Raw genomic sequence first — 18,918 nt, forward strand, 5'->3', positions numbered from 1 at the left:
TCTACGGCGGCAGCTGTTTAGATTGTGTAGCGTGGCTGACTAATTGAGAAATCTGGAGCCGTATCTGTCTTGGAGTCTTTGGAGCTTAATTAATTTCTTGCAACCAAAACAAATTCAGCCTGTGTTATTAAATGTAATGGGACAGTAACTGTAAGAATGAGACGCAAAACTTTTTCCAGAGTAATTTCGAGTTTCTCGGGTTAATAATCACAGCGACAGATTAAGACGGGGAGACGAGGTATTGTTTTAATGAGGGAAAACTTTACCATTAGCATGTTCGGTAAATTTAAATGAATGCTAAACGTTGAGCCTGATATAGAGTTGGAAAAAAAAGCCACATCTGATGTCTGAATTGTCTTATCTCTGTCTTCATTAGTTGCTGGATGGCGTGGGAGCCGAGCATCGGAGCATTTTATGGCCCGGTAGTTTTTATCATCTTTGTGGACTGCATGTACTTCCTCAGCATCCTGCTGCAGCTGCGCCGGCACCCTGAGCGCCGTTACGAGCTCAAAGAGCCAACCGAAGAGCAGCAGCATCTGGCTCCGGCCAACACTGAGGTTGGGCCCGATGCTCCCGGCAGCCACTGCCACCCCCTCACCCTCCAGCTTCAGCCACATGAGGCGTCCTCTTCATTAGTGTTTCCCCCCCACACTGTGCCACTGTCGGCTCTGGAGAACGAGCACACCTTCGCTGGGCAGTTGATGGGTGCAGCGGGGGCATTGGGGCTGTACGCAGCCCTGTGGGTGTTCGGCGCCATGGCGGTATCACAGGACCACCCTTTTGATTTAGCTTTCACCTGCTTGTTTGGGGTGGCGGCGCTGGCGCTCGGGGCCTTCATGGTTGCTCATCACTGCGTCAACAGACAAGATATGAGGCGCCACTGGTCCCAGGTCTGTTGCTCCGGGAGACGAGCGTACTCCACACAGGAGGACACCCTTCTGCCTCAGCCAGGCGTGGCGATGATATCCACGACAGGATCTGACAACAAGGCAGATGGGGAGTCAGCCAAGTGCGGCCACAGCAGCGCGGACTCTTCCTATACAAACAAGAGCGCCCCGAGCATGCGCAACTCCGCCCACGGCAGCAAGCTGACCAATCTCCACGCGGAGGCTGCACAGTGCAAGTCAGCCTCAGCATCAGCGGCAGCCAATGGCGCTGCTATTTTGGACAACAGCCTGACCGAGCATTCACTAGACAATGAAATCAAAATGCACGTGTCACCGCTCGAGGTCCAGTTCCACCCCGTGAACAACGCGAGCAACCCGGCCGCCACCGTCGCCGCCACCGCCAACGGCCACATAAGCAGGCATCACAAAAACAGAGCGCGCACGCACAGGGCGAGTCGGCTCACCGTGCTGCGAGAGTACGCCTACGACGTGCCTACCAGCGTGGAGGGCAGCGTGCAGAGCGCCCCACACAGGAGACACCATCACTACGACATGGCAGCTCGCAACAGCAGACGAGCGGCCTACATGGCGTACAGGGAGCGGCATCAGAGCCAGCTGCAACAGGACAGCAGCGACAGCGCCAGCCTGCCGCGGCGCTCCCGCTACTCAGATAAAGGAGGCGGCAGCACGCTGGGGAAAGGATCTGTGGTAACCGTAGAGACTGAGCAGTCGGTTACTGCGGCAGGGTCGAGCTCAAGTAGAGACTCTGCTTCTGCAAAGCAGCCTGGCAGCACGGGACTGGAAAGCCACCCTAAGTCTTATGGGCTGAACCTTATCACTCACAACGGTGGCGCGCTTAAAGAGAATGGACAGGCAGTGGCTGTAATTAAAGCGGACAGTGCAGCCGCAGTAAAGACCGGCTTGTGGAAACATGAAACTACTGTGTAGCAACCGTTTCTGTGCTAAAGACTGCATAATAATGTGCTCACAACTTTAAGCTGTGAATGTCTGGTTTAGTTGTTTGATTGTACTTTTTTTTTCCTTGAAAAAAGAAAAAAATTGGAAAATAGTAGCCGAATTATGGCCAATGAACTGACTTTGTAGATATGTTTCTGTAAATGTTCTATTTTTATAACTTTTAATCCACCACTTTGAGAGTTTTGTACATGAAACCGCATGGTCTGAGCTGTGTGGCCCTGTGCGTACCGTTAACCTGGAGCCTTTCCCCCCCCCCGTTTTCTAGTTTGTTCCAACAATAATTAAAACAAAAGTTCCATTTACCTAATTTAGAGATTTGTTTCTTGCACTTGCACCCACGATCTCATCTTTTGCTCTCTGCAGCCACTGCAAAGGTGAGTCAGAGCTGTTTTGTTTCCAGGAATTACTCTCCCTGACAATATATGACATGCTGGTAATTGGGTTTTTCGCTGACCTTCAGGTGGCCTCGGGTTCCTTTCTCTACAGTGGTGCAGCACTTTAATTGCAGCTGGCTGTGGCTGTGGGCTCTATGGGTGTTTTCTTGCTGCCTGCTGGCAGATTTGATGAGTGCGCCTTACTTTCGGGGCACCCGCTGTCTTAATGCGCCCGGCTGTGATTGACAGCTGACTCTCAGGGCAAGTGAAGCTGCCATGAGAAGAAAGGATAATGAGAGAAGTGTCTTCTTCTCCTTGCAGCGCTTTCCATTCTCCATCTCCTCCACAGCTGACAGCTGAACTGGAGTTCCACTCGCTGCTTGACATCGCTGTTGGGGCAGAGCGTGTAAGAGACTCAAAGTGTGATTTGACTGCTTGAGTACTCAAGAGATGAATTGCTGTGACTTTTTGCTGGGCGAATGCCATGTAGCATGTAGACTTGGTGGTTCTGTCAACAGCAACGAGCTTGATGTTGGCTCAGCTCCCTAGCTGTGTAAGAGCATAGGTATATAATGACTTCATTTGCCACCAGTGAATATTTGGTGGTAAACTCAATCACCACTGAAACACATGAATGCACAGTGTTGTGTTTATAGCAGAATGGATGTAGACGATTTAACATCACCCAATGATTTGTGGAGATGTGATTTTAGCAAATTTTAGGAACCTAAAGTAATCAAATACACTAATACCTTCAATCCTGGTTAACATGAGCCAAATGTGCTTCTAAGTTTATGTTAAATAGATAAATAACAGGAGGAGAATATGTAGTAAAATTAGACAACCAGCAAGCCACAGTTTACTTAATGTAGCGACAGCCCTAATGCAAAACTTTACATTTTAATATAATTTTAAAAGGATCCAGAATACACGTCTCCTTCCTAAGACAGAAATGCACCAGGTCATTGTAACAGTAGGGTCTGAAATTTAGATGCATGTAAGACCCAACTGGTCGACTACTAAGAGGGTTGAAATGCACTGACAGCACAAAGTGAGTCATTGGAAATCCAGTGCGATAACCTAGCTAATGATGATGCAACGCTACAAGCGAAAGCTGGGAACAGACCGAGATGCTGTAAACTGTGGAGAATTATAATGTTAATGATTCTTCCTGCACTCAGTTTTGCTTTTTAAGATTTTCAGCCTGTCTTGTTTCCCTCGGGGAAAACTCTTAGAGTTTAAGATATCTGCTCTGCTGAAAAATGACTAGCATTTACTTCCCACTGCAGTGTTGCAGTTTCCAAACAAGGGGTCAGGAACACACGACAGTCCCTGCGACTTTTGGGAGGACCAAGCTCAGACTAAATGACAAAACAACTTGTTCCGAGTGATGTATTCACATCTTCACAGCCTGCCATTAACTAACCAACATAAAATGTTGGAAGGTCAGACGTAAAACTACGCCAGCAATTTTTCACATGTAGGAACCGATCAGTAATCGCCGTCTACAGATCACCCCATTCACAGGAGACACCGAGAGAGACTGCAGCTCCAATAACTCCAATTTTTCATTAATGGCATATTAATAAAACACATATTTCACTCGGGCAAAGATATATTGCCTGGCCATCTTGGATGTGACAAATTATAATAAGACTTTTGAATTATGTAGAGAGCAGTTAGGCCTTGATTAGTGGCAGGCTCGCTGATTCCCCGGAGGCATGAAAGACTGATCTTCAAATAATCGCAAAGGTTCTTCAGCGCTGCCATCTGTTATAAAGTTCATTTGAGGCAGTCTGCGTGGCGGGGAATGACAATCGGAGGGTGTTGGTGCTGCGTGGGGAAAAAGCTCATCAAGGCAAATAAACTGATAGTATCTCGGCTTTAAGATCACTGGGACACCTTGGGCAGAAATCGATAATAAATTAAGATAAAACAAATTAAGTCATTTAGGCCTTTTCTTAATCTCATTCGGGAGTCTTGGGGTTAGATCACCCATCTCCAAAATAATAAATCAGCGATGAGAGAATTACATTCAGACACCAAAAGCATCAATTACAGCTGAACGCTTTATTTTCAGACATGGCAGGATCTCTCCACCCCGTTTCCACTTAGTGTGCTCTGTAGAGCGCATCCGAGCACAATTCCTTACCGGGAGGCCCAGGAACGACCAACATCAGACAAGTGATGTGTTGTTTACATTTTCCAGTTGCTGCTCATGGTGCCTGGAGGAAGCATCTGGCTCTGTTGTGGAAGCTTGCCACTGGAATGAAGATTGATACTTTCTAGTACATGAAGCCATCTGACTGCTGATTGTAATTACGTGGATCTGGCTGTCCAGAGGATCCGCTTTCTGCTTTTTTCTTCTTAACTTGCAATATTCTCGTTACCCAATAGAAATCTGACGTATATTGTATATTCTGGCAAGCTAAAGGAGACACTTTAAATATTTGCAAATGAGGTAAACACGCATCAATGTTAAGGTTATATTTAAAGGGGACCTATTATGCTAATATCCAGCTCGATGTTTTTATCACAGGAGTCCGCTTTGTGACACCCCAGGTAACCTGAGGTGAACCTCTCTCTGAAACAAGCCCTCCTGTCTCTTTAAGAACCCTTCTCATGTTTTCCAATTGGCTCCCCCTCGCCTGGCTTCCTCAAAACAAAACATATATGTATTCACATAGATATTTGTTTTTATTTGTTAGTTAAATACTACATAGAAAGATGTCTGATTTAATGTGTGGCTGTCCAAAAATCTTAAGGGCATTTCCCAATATGCAAATACACAATTTATCAAAACAAATCATATACAGATCCAGTTAGTAATTAAAAATGACAACATTAGATACAATGTTAAAATCTAAAGTTATCAAATGCCCCTGAGCAGTCCTTACCTTTAAATGTGCCTCTCTTCTCCTGTCCTGTCTGTCTTTTTACATCTTTGTCCATCTCTGAAATTACTTTGCACTGTTTTCTGTCCCTGAGAAATACAGTTGCTGTACCTTTAGCTAGCAGACACACTGTGCGACCGACTGTTGAGCTAATACAAATGTTGCATTTTACCCGCCACTCAAAAATGCTCGCTCCTCTTCAGTAGCGCTAGCTAGATGGTCAACTACAACTTATGGCTGAGTATAAACACTATAAAGATACTTTTAAACCTCAAGTAACGGGCTCGTTTTGAAAACGTGAGGAGTAGAAAGTACAGATATTTGTGTTAAAATGTAGGGAGTAAAAGTAACAAGTTGTCCAAAAAATAACTACTCAAGTAACGTACAGATACATGAAAATTCTAGTACAGTAACTAAGTACAACTAGTACTTAGTTACTGTACTGTACTACTTCATAACTTGCCACCTGTACTTTTTACTTAGTTAAAGGACCAAATAGCAAACAGAGTGATACAATGAAGAAGTGGATGCAAGAGGAAGAAGAGGGTAATTCAAAAACAATACTTGGTGCTTGTTAGGCTTGCCTATTTCCATAAGGAAGTGAGGCAACCTTGTGTAAGGAGGTCCATGCTGAGCTGACATCGGTTTAGCACAAGTCTAAAAGGCTGCCTAAAACCCAGTGAGTGTTAAGAACAGCCTGAAATTACTATTACACGCTCTGACCTAATTTCCTCCACTGTCTATATAACAGATCATTAGCAAAAGCATTATGAACCCTGTTGAAGCCCTACTGTATGTCAGGGCTCTTACAAACACTTCAACATATTTCCCAACATTCTAGCACAGTTTTAAGATAAATGCAAGTTCAGGCTGAAAACGACAGCCGCCCTTCATGCTTTTCATACTTTTGCATTCTTTTAATTGATATCTTATTCAGTGAGAAAATGATGTATTTTCCGCCTCATTTTCTTCAGAATGGCTTACCCACATCTTCCCCTGTACCAAATTTGCATTTTTCAAACTTGATTTTCTTGCTGATAAAGTTAAATAGTTTTTTATGGAAACTGAATCCGAAATAGGAAAAACTTGCCGATCCACATTATGTAACTGTTTTAAAAGAATTACAATTGAAGGCAAATGCAAAGTATTAAAGATGATGGGAAGCCTGGATGGTGTTTAGTATGTTTGTCTTTAGTTAGTAAGTTCAGGAGGTAAACGCTCGATGGACTGTGGGTTAACGTGAACTTTGACCTTTCCATTTAATGGTTGTAGTGCTGATGCTTCAATGTCAAAGGCAGCTTAGCTTGTATTCATTTGTTGCTCAGCTGCTGGGACACAGACCAGACTTCCTGTTTGAAAAGTTTTCATTCTAGGAGATTTTTCTTTTTCTTTTTTTTTTTAGCCTCTGATCAAACCATGCCCTTCAAGTTGTAGCTCATATTTGACAGTCCATAACTTCTCAAAGGGGAAAAAATCCCAGCAAAAAACGTGGAATCTTATTACTTCCTGTCATATCGTTTTTGATAGCATAATGGGTTCTGCTATTGCCTCCGTGACATTCAGTCATGGGTCAGCATAAGATTAATGCTTCACCTTTCTGCCTTAATTCATTCAAACTCATTGAGCCTTCCATAGTTCTTATTGGCAGAAGCCCTGGTTAAACAACACAATCCGCCCGTTATGGGTTTAGAAATTGCGGCTCCGTGTCTCATTTGTAAAATCACCCTACAATCAGCTTCAGTTTTCACGATGAACTTCTCCGCCCTTTTGTTGTAGATCCGCCATAAATTTCAGCCTTAACCAATGGTTGTTTTCATAGCACTGGAACGGCTGCGATGAAAAATGCGATGTAAACTTTGTAAATGCTTTGATGAATCGAAGTGCTGGAATTCTAATATCGGCACAGTCTCCTTATTAAATACAGCACAGAGGCCTTGTGCAAACCCAAATATATCTTGATTAAACTTTGGGCACCATTAGAGATGAGGACAGAAATAGATGCTCACCTTTTTTTTTTCATCTCACAGGGGGCGGCATGAGAAGAGGAAGGCTGTGCTGCTGGCTTGATCATTAAATCAGTTATACTTGTGTGTGTGTCTGTGTGTGTCTGTGTGTGTGTGCGTGAGAGAGAGAGAGAACTCCAAGACAGTGTAAATGGTAATTCCTTCTTTGTATTTCGATTGCTGAGATATTGACCGCCCACAAGTAAGTAAAATCAAAGTTTTCAGTTGACCTTGTTCTTGCTATGATTTTTAAAGCTCTCATTCACTCTACCCTGTGCCCCACCACCCACCAAAGTCACAGCAACGTAACCTCTTACACTGCCATATAATAATGACATCAAGCCATCTGCAGAGCTCACATCCCATGTGTTGGCAGACCTGTGCTCTCATTAATGCCCTCATATTGCCATCCATCTATCTGTGCCGGTCTGGCTATACAGATTTGGCTTCCTCTTTCTGTCCAGGTGCTCTGTTATTTATAGCCACCTAAAAAAAAAAGTTTCAGTCATTGTTCATGGTGACAGTTGGAGAGAGTAACCCTCCCTGTTGTGTACATTTGAGGAATCAAAAGGTTAGCTATTGGTATACATGTGTCTTGTCAACATAAGTTTTTGGGGAACAAAATTGAAGCAGTAAGTGGCTACATCTTAGTCAGCTTAAAAGAAAAGAACGTATTTAAAAGTAAGTCAAAGCCATTATTGCAATTTGTTTTCCTTTGAAACATTTTTTGAAACTTTTTAGAGGTTTAAGCACCAATATTTTCGAACATTTAAAAAAGAGGCAGGACAGATTCTGTATTTTGTGGTTTGTTTTTTTCAGGTACCTTTATAAATTGAAAATTTTATAAAAATTTAAATGAGAAAAAAGAGGCAGGGCAGCCATGTGATCCCACTTTCATTGATGCTAGGGCAAGCTAAGCTAACAAATCTATCTACCATAGACAAGACAAAGGCTTCTAACTTAGTTTTGTGTAGGCTGTGCATGAGCATAAAGTTCTGTGCAAACTGTGCAAGGAGTCCAGTCCTTGTTGCTGATCATTTTCAGATGAATTTTTTTTGTTTGTTTGTTTGTTAAGCAACTTAAAACTGGCCTATGAATCACTCAAGCATAAAACAGGCATCTAACTCTTTGGATGAATCACTGTTGTGTTTACATATAATGGAAAACCTAGCAAAACGCCAATTTTAAAACATTGCATATGATGGTACGGTGTGCAGTGTGTCCTTAAAAAGTTTGAGGAAACTGGAAAAGTGGAGTGCAAAAGAAGTGACAGGTCTAAAAATGACTAACTAAAGCAGATGGACCATATCTGACAGTCATATCTTTAAGAAATAGAAAAAAATCCAACAAAGAGCTGACAAAGGACCTGAGAGATACATGTGGATCTTCAGCTGATCCATCTCCTCTTTAGCGAAGCCTCGTCAAAGATAGTATAATTGGCTGACAAGCTTTAACTAAAGAAGTGAAACATAGAAAAAAGGTGGCTAAATTGCACAAGAACTGGACTGAAAATCTGATGTAGTGTTGACTCCAAATTTGACATTTTTTGTTCAAATTATCAGAACAAAAAATAACATCAACATCCAAAGAAGAGCTTTGGAATATCCTTTAAGAGGCCTGGAGGCCAGGCCTGGAGCAATACAGCTAAACTATGATGAACACTAATGCTGGTTAGAACTGTACAACGCCTGTTTTTGTCTTATACACTGTATTTCCATTGATGTTTTCACATGTTTTAATAAATGGCTGCACACATTTCCCATTTTCCTTGCAAAACACAAAGAAATCAGACTTTTGCAGAGGTCCAGCAATCATCTTAACTTTTCAGGAAGCACTGGCCAAAGTGAGCCTGTGTAACATTTGAAAAACAATGTTTCAAATAAAAAGTTACATTTATAAGCCAATTATTAGTCAATTTTCCGTCATAATTACTCTGTACACATGTTGTTGTCACACTGTGTTTCAGCTTTTATTAAAAGTATTTGTTGAAGTGAGGCAGGCTGGGCTGTATCTCGAAGTGTTTTTTAGAGTCATGATTAAATGTTTTGGATAGAAAAATGCTCACAGGGCATAAAACAGAAAACTTGAAGCAAACTGTAGTCGAGTGTGCACCTTTCACCTTGATGAACAATAGGCTATGCCTTGATGAATCACTCAGGAAGCTGGAAGTTTAAGAAGAATAAATCTGCTGAAATTCACGTCAAGTATGTGGACCAACTGAGCACCAGGTGCATACATACGCATCATCTGAATGTGTTTCATGTATATGCCAGAAATAAATATGTCTAAAAATATCTGATATGCCAAGGTTTAAAGTTACGTTATCCAACAGAGGCATCAAAGTCATTTAAGGATGAAGCTTTTGCTGTGAGAAATGTCAGCAATTTCCCATGATACCTGCTGAGCAAATGGCCTCCTGTTTGGTGATTTGTCTGACGCTGTCAGTTGTGTTTAACTGAACTGAGAGTGTGTTTAGCAAAACAAAACAAAAAATCACTTGGAATTGCTCAGTTTTAGCTGCCATGAAACAGATGCACAGCGTTGTTAAAAATGTTCTAATCTTCAAAAAAGCTGACAGCTGACTTGACTTGCTAAGAAGCAGCCTGGCTTATCTTTCACTGTGGGCTTTACTGTCAGCTGTAGTGGGGCCGTTTCATTGTGTGGCAACAGTACGTGTGGAAAATCTCCACTTTATTTCTTTCTGGACATAGTCGTCTGTCTAAAAACTGATATGTTGTCTGCACTGTGGTTTTGTTTGTGAGTGTGTGTGAGTGTATGTGATTCCCGTCAAGTGCTCTGTGCGCGTGCGGGTGGGCGCATTTATCTGCAGACCCCATTTTTTGTTGTTGTGTTTTTTATCAGGCAGCTTCCCGAAGTGTTTTGGCTTCAGCAGAGTTATATAACTGTCTAAACTGTTTGTGGCAAGTTGGGAAAGTGAAGCGATTTATGATGAAAACACTGTTATTAAAGACCCCTCGTGGTCACTGAACCACAATGTAAAAGTTTAATGTAGCCTATGGCGTGCCAAACAAACCACACTGTAGCAGAGGCGCCATAAATTCAGCATACAACTGTGGATTATGGCAAAGTGCATTCCTAAAGAGCTGTCTCAAAGAAAAGGTATGTGGACACCACAATAATATACCCAAATGGGACTGAATACCACTGCAAAACCACAGCCGTTAATGCCTCGGCCACTCTTCTGGGGTAGGATTTGTTAAACTTGTTGGCTGCAGGGACTCGCGCTTGTTAATCCAGAAGAGGTCAGGGATGTGTTGGGTGATAAGGCCTGGCTTGCAGACAGCATTCCAGAAGATTCAAAATATGTTAGATGAAACTGAGGTCAGCCAAGTCCCTCTATCCAAAACTGGAAATCCCTTTATTTATGGATCTGGCTCTGTGAAAGAGGACAATATTATGATGTAACAGCACATAAACAGCCTCAGACTGTATTTGTTAAAAGTGTTACCCAGACCCAAGGGGATTTTCAGAACTGTTTTTAAATGTGGTACCAAGGAAGGCGGGGGGTATTCTAAAAATGGTACATGCATCCTTGTTTTAAGTTCACCTTTTCAAATTTAATTCAATTTATTTATATAATACCACATCAAAACAACAATCACCTCGTTGTGCTCTATATTGTACAGACCATACAATATTACAGAGAAAATCCCAGCAATCAGACGACCCCCGTATGAGCAAGCACTTGGCGACAGTGGAAAGGAAAAACTCCCTTTTGACAGGAAGAAACCTTCAGCAGAACCAGACTCAGGAAGGGGGGAGGGGCGACAGGACAGCCAGAGATTAATAATAACTAATGATGACATGCAGAGTCGTTTGTAAGGACATAGTGAGTGAAGAAGAAGCACTCAGTGCATCATTAATATATTAAGTTTTAAACCTAATCTTAAAAGTAAAGAGGGTGTCTGTCTTCTGAATCCAAACTGGGAGCTGGTTCCATGGAAAACAAGCCTGCAACCTGAAAACTCGTCCTCCCATTCTAGTTTTAAAAACCCTACCAACCAAGTAGCCAACAATCTAAGAGCCAAGTGCTCTGATGGGTCCTGGCACTATGGGGTTTGTCAGATAAGACTGAATAAAGTTCATTTGTTACTGACCTTGTATTTGAGGAAAAGGATCTAACAGGGAAGATGGTAGCTATGGTAGCTGGGAGAGACTCCACGACCCTGATAAGGATAAGCGAAAGAGGATGGAGCAGTCTAATATTTGCATTGAAGGACACATACTGGTCAAAAACTACCCCAAGATTTCTCACGGTGTTTTTGGATGCCAAGGTAATGCAGAGAGTAAAACTAATTTTTCTCGAATTTTTAGAGACAAGTACGATGACCTTAGTTTTATCTGAATGTAGAAGCAGGAAATTAGAGGTCATTGGCTATTTATGCCTTTAAGACCTTCTTGCAGTTTGACTAATTGGTGTGTGTCATCTGGCCTCATGGATAGAAGAAGCAAAAGTAAAGGTGTTGGGCAATGGTAGATAATGGACCAAACTAAAAAACTATAAACCCAGTTCCAAAAAAGTTGCGATGCCATCCATAAATGCAGGTTAAAGTTGTATCATGCCAAGAAAACGCCATGTGTGAACATGATTCAGTAATGCTGCTGTCTTCTCTGGTTCAAAGCCCAAAGCCGAAGTGTAAAACTTTTCTGTGGTGATGTTAAATTCTTTTTAGAAAACAAGGACATTGTGTCCTCCAGACTAAAGAGGAAGGGAAGCATCGAGCATGTTATCAGCACTCATTTCAAAAGCCTGCATCTCTGACGGTATGGAGGTGCATTAGTGCCTATGGAACTGGTAGCCTGAACATCTGGAAAGGCCTGTCTGCGGTGAAGACATTTCAACAAACATTTGGGGAATCAGGAAATGAAAAATACAAACCAGGACTGTTGCGAATCAGTCAGGAATGGGACAACATTCCTCACCTAAATGTCCAGCAGTGGCAAACGTGGCCCCCATTTTTTTTTGAGACGTGTTGAGACCTAATTTCTTTCTGAAAATGTTACATTTTCACAGCTGAAACATTTGATATGTGTTCTATGTTCTATTGTGAATAAAATATTGAGATTTGAGATGTGCAAATCATTGGATTTTACACACCACCTAATATTTTGGGGGAAATGGAGTTGTAAGAAATGCATCGTTTTGCAACTAAAACTGGCTTTCAGTGCTGCATCTATCTATGTTAAAGGGCTCACTGAGGAGGAACATACAGTTTTTCCCAGAAAATGGGGAACTGGATCCCCTACTCAGGTAGTTATATAATGCCTTAGAGACACAGATTGATTGTATCTGCAGTGGCTAACACTGCTTGTATAAAGATGAATCCGTGAATATGTCCAGTAAATAACTGGAATTAATCGATTAACCTTCCAGAAACTCTGCGATTTGCGATTAAAAAAAGGTAAAAACAAACAGGCAATTTTTTTTTAAAATTTGTTAAACTGGAAATTGTTAAATAAGTTAGATTAGAAATGAAACCCCTGACTAACAAACAGAGCTCCCTATATACCATCACCATCATCACTTACCACCCACCTAAGCTCGTTCCCGCCAAACAACTGTGCACGAGCATCCACTCAGCGCAGAACGCCTCTCACACACACAGCGAAACTTGGGAGTTGAATGAGAAGCACGCAAGTAGACCCAGCCGCGTACAAGTCAGCGAGGACGAGCTCCTGTGATCAACAACAATAATATTAATAAAAAAACCTCCATCTTTGGGAAGAAACAATGGACGCAAAAAGAGTGGAGACCGTATCCGCCCGCGTGGACGCCGCTGTTTCTTCAACTGGTAGGACAGTGATGGCATGTTTTGGCTCGTGCGCCGATAACAGAGTGATTTATAAGGTGTCTTTTGCTCGGTCTCTCGTGTGGAAAATATATATGCAAAAGAAGCCAAGCGGAAGAGTGGAAATTTAATGTTGCCCCGCTTCCTGGTGAAAATACCTTTTACAGCGTGCCTTAAAGCTGTTATTACAGGTGGAGGACACAGGGGTACTCTTTAATTAGGCAAAGCGGACGTCTTACTTTGGTAAAAAACACAACTTTAGAGCCTTTTTGGGCTAAAGATAAGACCAAATGCACTGTCAAAGGGAAAAGTTACAATGAAGTGACTAATATTAGTAGTGCAGTGGGTTCTCGGTTAATATGTTTTCAAAGGCAACATTAAATTACTCCCATGCTAATTTTTTAGCTTGCATGTTTTTTAATGCTTAGCATATTTTTCGTTGTTTGTAACCAGAGCCATGCCAGGACTTTTGCCTTCTTTTGAAAGACAGATATTGTTTGGGTGACCATTTCTTTGACAGCTTTCATTAGTTTGTCATCGCATGTTTTTACTGTGCAGTTTCACCTAGATTTAAATTATTAGTTTTTTGGCAATTGGTCGTTAAAATGTCACAAAATACGTCACTTCCTTTAAAAAAAATATTTATGTTTATATTTTTCAATAATTATATTACATTTGTCATTATTCATTAATGGAGAATCGTAGAAAACTGATGACAGTGACAGTGAATCAGCATACCCTTTAGCAGGACCTCACCTAAACAGAATCCAGTCTTCATTAAGACACCTGTGGTTTTCCTTCTTTGACTTTAAGTTGTTTGTGATAGGCTTCTTTTTTTTTAAAATCTGCAGCTGTACCCTACACTGTGCATACTCAAAACTTGTGGCAATAGAATTTATGTAGCCATAAAAAAAAGACCATAATGGGTTCAGTAGCACAAACCCTCTCCTGGGTTCCTCCACCTCTCTCTCCTGCACAGTACTTGGCTGGCATCCAGAATAATGATCACTCAGTTATAGTCCGTAGGTTTCCCCTTAGGCCGTTCACTGCCTCTCTTAGAGCCAAAAGGAGCAGTTAACTTCTCATCATTCCTGACACGGGTTAATGTTTGTTTGCACGCCTAATTGACTCCTAATTATCCTTTTGTTAAAGATGTGAGTCATACCTTTAAGGTTTTAAACAGATTTGAGCTGCTGAGGAGCATAACACATCCAGCAAACGCTGTACTGCCATCTGGAGGTTTAGATTTTCAGGTATTAGCCCATAAGCGGGAGGGTGTATAGAGGTGGGAAACAATACTGTGTGTAGCTGCTTAAACAACCACTGGTGAGGAATAAAACTTAGAACAACTAATGAGGTCATGTTGTCTTTTAACAAAAGCACTGTGACAATCAGGCTGGTGAAAGTGAAGACTGTGGCAGGTCCCAGTTGTCTTCTGTTGCAGTTACAGTATAAAGAGCTTTTTCATAGCAGCCATTTTGACATGAAATAATAGCTGAGCACAGGTGTAAGTAATCACATTGATTAGGGCTCTGTAGCTAAACAGAACAGTGCCTTCGGTAACATCATTAGTAACACCTGTGTTTACCTTATTGCCAAAAATGGCTGCTGTGAAAACGGTCTGTTGGCTGCATTGGAATGTAAACACATTATGCTTTATGTTATGTGATTGAAGGATATTTTAAATCTCATTTAAATGAGATACCTTATTGTGCTAGTCATTTTTTTTGCCTATATACTTTTCAGTCATAATATATTTATGATTTTTTTTCCAAGTATTCATCAGGACTGTGCTCAAAGACTCAGGACTGTTTAAGGTTGAATCTTTAGCTTAAAAATTACATAATACTGTAATCTTTTTTTTTCAGTTATGGTTTATGTTTAAACTTTGATTGTTGTGGTTTGTGTGGCTGAGGTTTGGCTAGTAATAGAGTGCCATGTCCGAGACTCCCCTAGCAATTGATGACTTGCTTGCTTAGTGTGGGTGTGAGGTGGTTAGGGTGTGTGTGATATCCCCCGTGTTGGTGTTGTTCCTTGATCATAATTATTGTTGATCCAGGTTCACCACTGCAGAGACCAGACTGTTATCATGTCATAGATTTGTGATGTAGAAAAAAACCCTACCAATGTGCACTAAGTGGCATTAGGATTATGGTTGGGGTTGGGGGATGTAATTGGGGTTACGGGGTTATGGTTTTGGAGTTGGTGTTTCTACGTTGCAAAACTATGACATCACAATACTGTGATCAGCCGCTTGTTATGTTGAACCTGCACCAACGTTAATTATGATGATCCAGGAACGACACCAACACAGGGTCATGAGACTGTGGAGCGATTAGCATTTTTTGCTGTCCTTTGTTTGAATCTGCCATCTGGGGCCATTCTTTGAGGAGTTTGCATGTGCTCCCTGTGCCACAGACACTAACAGAGACCTCAGGGTGTAGGAGAGGCTATATCAGGCGTACCATAAACCTTTGCAGGATATGTTGTTTATCTTAAGTTAATGAGGCCTGTGGGAGTTTGAATCTGACTATAGTTAGCTTGCCTTTGCAGCTGACTCTAAGCCTCTCTGATTTACTGTAGTCGCCACTTCTGACCCTTTTGCTTGGTATTTAAGGCAATTTAGATTTAATTAGAACTATAGGGTCAGTCTGTGTGTGTGGGAGGGACTGGAAGGGGCTGAAACATGTAGACATTTGCTACAAGCTTGCATCAGAAATCACTTGACTGTCACAGAGAGAATCCACATTCTGTCCCCTATGGCGCTTATTTTTCCTCAGCTCTTCCCTTTCCCTTAACTCCAGTCACTAAAGCCATCACTACTTTTTTTTAAAATCCCAATGGGATACCACATTATGGTGGTGCCCCAAGGAAATCTTAAAATATAACAATCAGCCATAAATATGCTACACCGCCCAGCCATGAGTTGATCCTCCCAAGAGCTGCTTCCTTGGTGCAGTGATTCTTTGCATCAGTGCCTCGGAGCTCTCTCAGATCACCATTACAACTTCTGTCGGTGCCTGCCAACGGCTCCCCTAGACATTTCTCTCCTTTAGTGCAGATTCCCAGAGTTTCAAAAAACGGCGGTATATGAAGCGCAGCCCCGCGAGGCGTATTGTTCTGACTGAGTTGCTTTCAGCACCACGGCCAGCTCCTTCTCTTGCACCTAAACCTTTGGGAGTGCACTGTGGAGTTTTTCTAAACGCCGTCTTTTCATATTAGCAGTAAAGCAGCACCACAAAAGTGTTGAATCAATGCTTCGTTTACTCTGATTTGCATTTGATTAAGCTTGCATTTTACCTACGCCATGCATCAGCTAACACATTTGTAAGACCTTTGTTAGTCAGCAGATGTAACAAGTCATGACTATAGTGACAGCACACCCCGTGTTCAGACTTCAGCTTTGAGCACTTATGGAGTTGAGAACTGACCACATGTTGTGTGCATGTGTGTACTTTCCAAGCATCTGGCAGTCAGGGGTCCTGAGATCACAGTGAAGCAAAGGTACAGATTGAAGAGGAAACTGCTCCAAATCTGTCAGACAGCAGGGCGGAATGATTCAGCATTTCACAGGAGTGTTTTGACAGTATGCAGTAAAGGATCACATAAAAGTCTCTTCTGTTTTTTTCTTCTATTTGTTACCTCAAACCACCAGTTGTTTGATTTGTTATTAGACCAATTTACATTGTCCTTGATGATCTCAAAGTGTGACGTGGAGATTATGCAAATAAAACTATTTAAAGGCCAATTAATGAGATTCAGAATTAACCACGTAATGTTTTTAAGTGGCAGCTTCGAGACACGTTCCTGGAAGCATCTGCAGGTGTTTGGGCTTTTTTTAATCAGGAAAATTGCAGATGTAATTGTGTGACTTTGCTCGCTCTAGCTTTGTGCCTCTTCACCGTGATAAATCTGCCATCATTTGGCAGTGGGGATCATCAGAATTTTGGATCTGTTTGTCAGGTTTTATATTAATTATGTAAATAGATTCATAATTGGACAGTTTGACTTGTTAAACAGTCGGAGGCATACCAACTGCTGTGGAGTTAAGTGTACTTATCATCATCACGGCAAAAGAAGGCTTTGTTGTCGATAGGTTTCGTTTTTGTAATCACCCGCGTGTGTCCTCTCTACCTGTCGATAAAAAGGAGACCCGTGGTTACATCTAGGATTAATTGTACAATGAACCTCCCTCCTTATCTCATGGGCACCCTCAAGCAGATTTTGTTTGCTTTGCATCCAGGCTTTGTTTTTCCTTCACATGGACTGGGGGGGAGCATCTGCTTGCATGGACCATCTGCCTTGGGACACAGGCCAGACAAGAATGAGGGAAGGAAAAGTCAAAAAGAAAAGAGGGTGTGGTGAGAATGCAGGGTTCGGAAAAGGAGAGGCAACACAACACAGTGAAGTGTGAACCCACATAGTGCGACTGACTGGCACGCCGAAGGAGGGTCGCTGTACCATTTCTGTGGGTTACTGCTTTTGGGACGGAGGAACATAAGGTGCTTGTATATGACTGCTGGAAGCTGAAAGAATTAGACTGTGTTTTGTGTTTATGTGTCCACCCACAGGCTTGTTTATGCCGCGCATTCATTCTATTGGACTTCTTTGGATAGTGCGCCAAACAGCCGGTTCCAACTGGGTGGGAAATGCTTGGCCTCAGCTTGCAAACGTGCCTTTGTTTGTTAGTGCCAAGGTCACACTGCGGAAGAACTGCATTCCTAGGGAAAAAAGAAACCATGGTCACCTTTTACCTTTCCAATTAAACTTTCGGACTGCTTTGGAAACCTCTTTTTTTATAAATGAAACTGTTGTTTGTATAGGTGCAAGGTGACTTTTTATAGTAATGTATTTCATAGTTTACATTGCTGATCCCAGGGCCTTTCTTATAACAACCAGCAAGCAAACAAACAAAGAAAGAAAATCCTGTATTTTGTCCAGAAATTATTTTGCTGTGATCCCATAATAGCGCCTGACTGATATAGGATTACAAGATACTGATTTTGTGAATTTAAATAATTTTCTTGTCACATGGAGTTGTGGATTACTCATTTTTGTTCTGCCCAAACAAAGGTTGCCAACAGGGAAGTTGCAGCACACACAATGTGGTTAAAGGCGTTTCCCTTGTCTCTTCTTTTCTTCTAAATTTAAAAAATCTTTCATTTATCGGCTGCTGTAAATGCTGATGCCGATATATTAGCAAATGACTAATATCAGCTGATGTATCTTTGTTCCTTACGGCAAGATTTCCGAGCACTTTAAATCATATCTGCGTAAATGAGTGTCGATTTATATTTACCACTGAATTATTACACAAGAAACACAGAAACAGTCCATCACTATGTGCTTCTAAGTTCATTTTCAGCTGGTGAAATGTGTTGTATCTCACACCCCCAACATTACTCTCCACTACGAGACACTGAAAATAAAAGCAAATCATAAAAATACCCCTTAAAGGATCCGCCGTATGTCTGGGAGAACAAGTTTTTCCAAAGACTCCTTGATGAAATGGTGTCAGGGCTGAACATCATACAGGCCATATGTGGAGGCAGGCCCGGCATGAGTGGCCAACTGGAGGGTCCGTCTGTCTTTCTTCTCATCCCAATAGGGAGGGGAGTAGGGGGGCTCTATTCTGGGATTTAGTTTCTTCAAAAGTCCATGTCCTACAGGGTATTGCCAGCACTTAATATAGACTCTCACAACAGCAAAATACTAAACATATCTGTCATTCCAGTGGGAGATTATGACATGCAAAGCATACTGATATGTGCCATATGCCAGCCTGGGTCCATCTTGATAATTAGCATGGAACTGAGAATAGACTGCAGCACTCTGCATGGAATGACAATGACTGCTAATGGGCTTATCATTATTTGTTTAAGTGATTATTAGTAGATCTTTTGCAGCGTTCTGTCAACCAACACTCAACCTTGAAAGTGATGGAAAGAATTGGCCAGCTGTATGGTAGTTGC

The 18,918-nt window shown here is 41.9% G+C and overlaps 2 protein-coding genes across 2 annotated transcripts in view; both read left to right on the forward strand.

The window, feature by feature from the left end:
- The window catches only part of adgra3 (adhesion G protein-coupled receptor A3), a 29,541-nt gene extending 27,369 nt beyond the window's left edge, over window positions 1-2,172 (forward strand). The window contains exon 19 of the mRNA XM_026161847.1: window positions 377-2,172. Within this exon, the coding sequence (XP_026017632.1) occupies window positions 377-1,835 (1,459 nt within the window). The 3' untranslated portion in view covers window positions 1,836-2,172. The remainder of the gene's footprint in view (window positions 1-376) is intronic.
- A 10,540-nt stretch (window positions 2,173-12,712) lies between these two features.
- The window catches only part of kcnip4a (potassium voltage-gated channel interacting protein 4a), a 155,436-nt gene continuing 149,230 nt past the window's right edge, over window positions 12,713-18,918 (forward strand). The window contains exon 1 of the mRNA XM_026161863.1: window positions 12,713-12,949. Within this exon, the coding sequence (XP_026017648.1) occupies window positions 12,889-12,949 (61 nt within the window). The 5' untranslated portion in view covers window positions 12,713-12,888. The remainder of the gene's footprint in view (window positions 12,950-18,918) is intronic.

Source organism: Astatotilapia calliptera, chromosome 3 (assembly GCF_900246225.1).
Source record: "Astatotilapia calliptera chromosome 3, fAstCal1.2, whole genome shotgun sequence".
Classification (NCBI taxonomy): Eukaryota; Metazoa; Chordata; class Actinopteri; order Cichliformes; family Cichlidae; genus Astatotilapia; species Astatotilapia calliptera.